At 55.6% G+C, this 962-nt stretch overlaps 1 protein-coding gene across 1 annotated transcript; it reads right to left on the reverse strand.

Moving 5' to 3' along the window:
* Window positions 1-151: 151 nt before the first annotated feature.
* Window positions 152-660, reverse strand: PTSG_07940 (uncharacterized protein; the record flags this gene model as incomplete). The annotated part of the gene is made up of 2 exons (XM_004991685.1): window positions 152-177; window positions 396-660. 2 exons carry the CDS (start codon window positions 658-660, stop codon window positions 152-154), a joined length of 291 nt encoding a protein of 96 aa, XP_004991742.1.
* Window positions 661-962: the final 302 nt, after the last annotated feature.

Here is a 962-nt window from a genome sequence, read left to right on the forward strand (position 1 = left end):
TGTCGTGTGTGTGTCTGTGTGTGTGTGTGTGTGTGTGTGTGTGTGTGTGTGTGTGTGTGTGTGTGTGTCCGTGTCTGTATGCATCACAGACACGCACAGACACACACGCACACACGCGCGCGCACACACACAGACACACACACACACTCGATCACTCGCACCTTGCTGTTGCCATCGCTCCACAACGTTTGGGTTAACGTATCCTGTCATGGTGTGTTGATGCCATGTGGACGTGAGCGCGATGGAAGCATGGCAGGCGGTAGTCCATTGCGCGCACACATCACATCACATCACAGCACACACACACGCACACACACACACACACACACACACACATCACACACACACACATCACACACACACACACACACACACGCGCGCGCGCGCATCCACACCTGTGCCGCCTGGTTGCTGTGTTTGCAGTGCAACGCCGCAGCCGGCGCATTGAACCGGCAGCCTGTGCTGGTCATTCTTGATGGCCGTCACGTGGTCGCTACTGTCGTTGTTGTTGGCATCATCCGCACGCACCCCACGCGCAACGTGCAACCGAGCCGTGAAACGGTTCAAGGGCGGTGTAACGACGCTGCGACGCAACGCATGCACGCGACCTCTCCTGGCAGCAGCGATCGCAGCGAGCGACAAGCGGCCATGTGCAGCCATGCCGCGTGCCACCACACGACCACAACACCTCATCATCGTTGTTGTTGTCTCGTTTCCGGATTTGCGTTGACCGTGGGCGTGTTGTGGTGTGATGTGTTGTTGGGTGATTTGATGACAGTGTGACACGGCAATGCCATTCACGGGCATGGCATACACACATCAGAAAGGAGGAACAGTGCAAGTACTACGGAATCAAGTCGATCATGGAACAAAGCACACCCAAGCAAGCAAGCAAGCCAGTGATGAAGGCAATAAACGGTGAGGGATCAGAAGGTGGTTGTGATAACTCGACTCAAAAGAAG

Source organism: Salpingoeca rosetta (genome assembly GCF_000188695.1).
Source record: "Salpingoeca rosetta unplaced genomic scaffold supercont1.19, whole genome shotgun sequence".
In the NCBI taxonomy this organism is placed as follows: Eukaryota; class Choanoflagellata; order Craspedida; family Salpingoecidae; genus Salpingoeca; species Salpingoeca rosetta.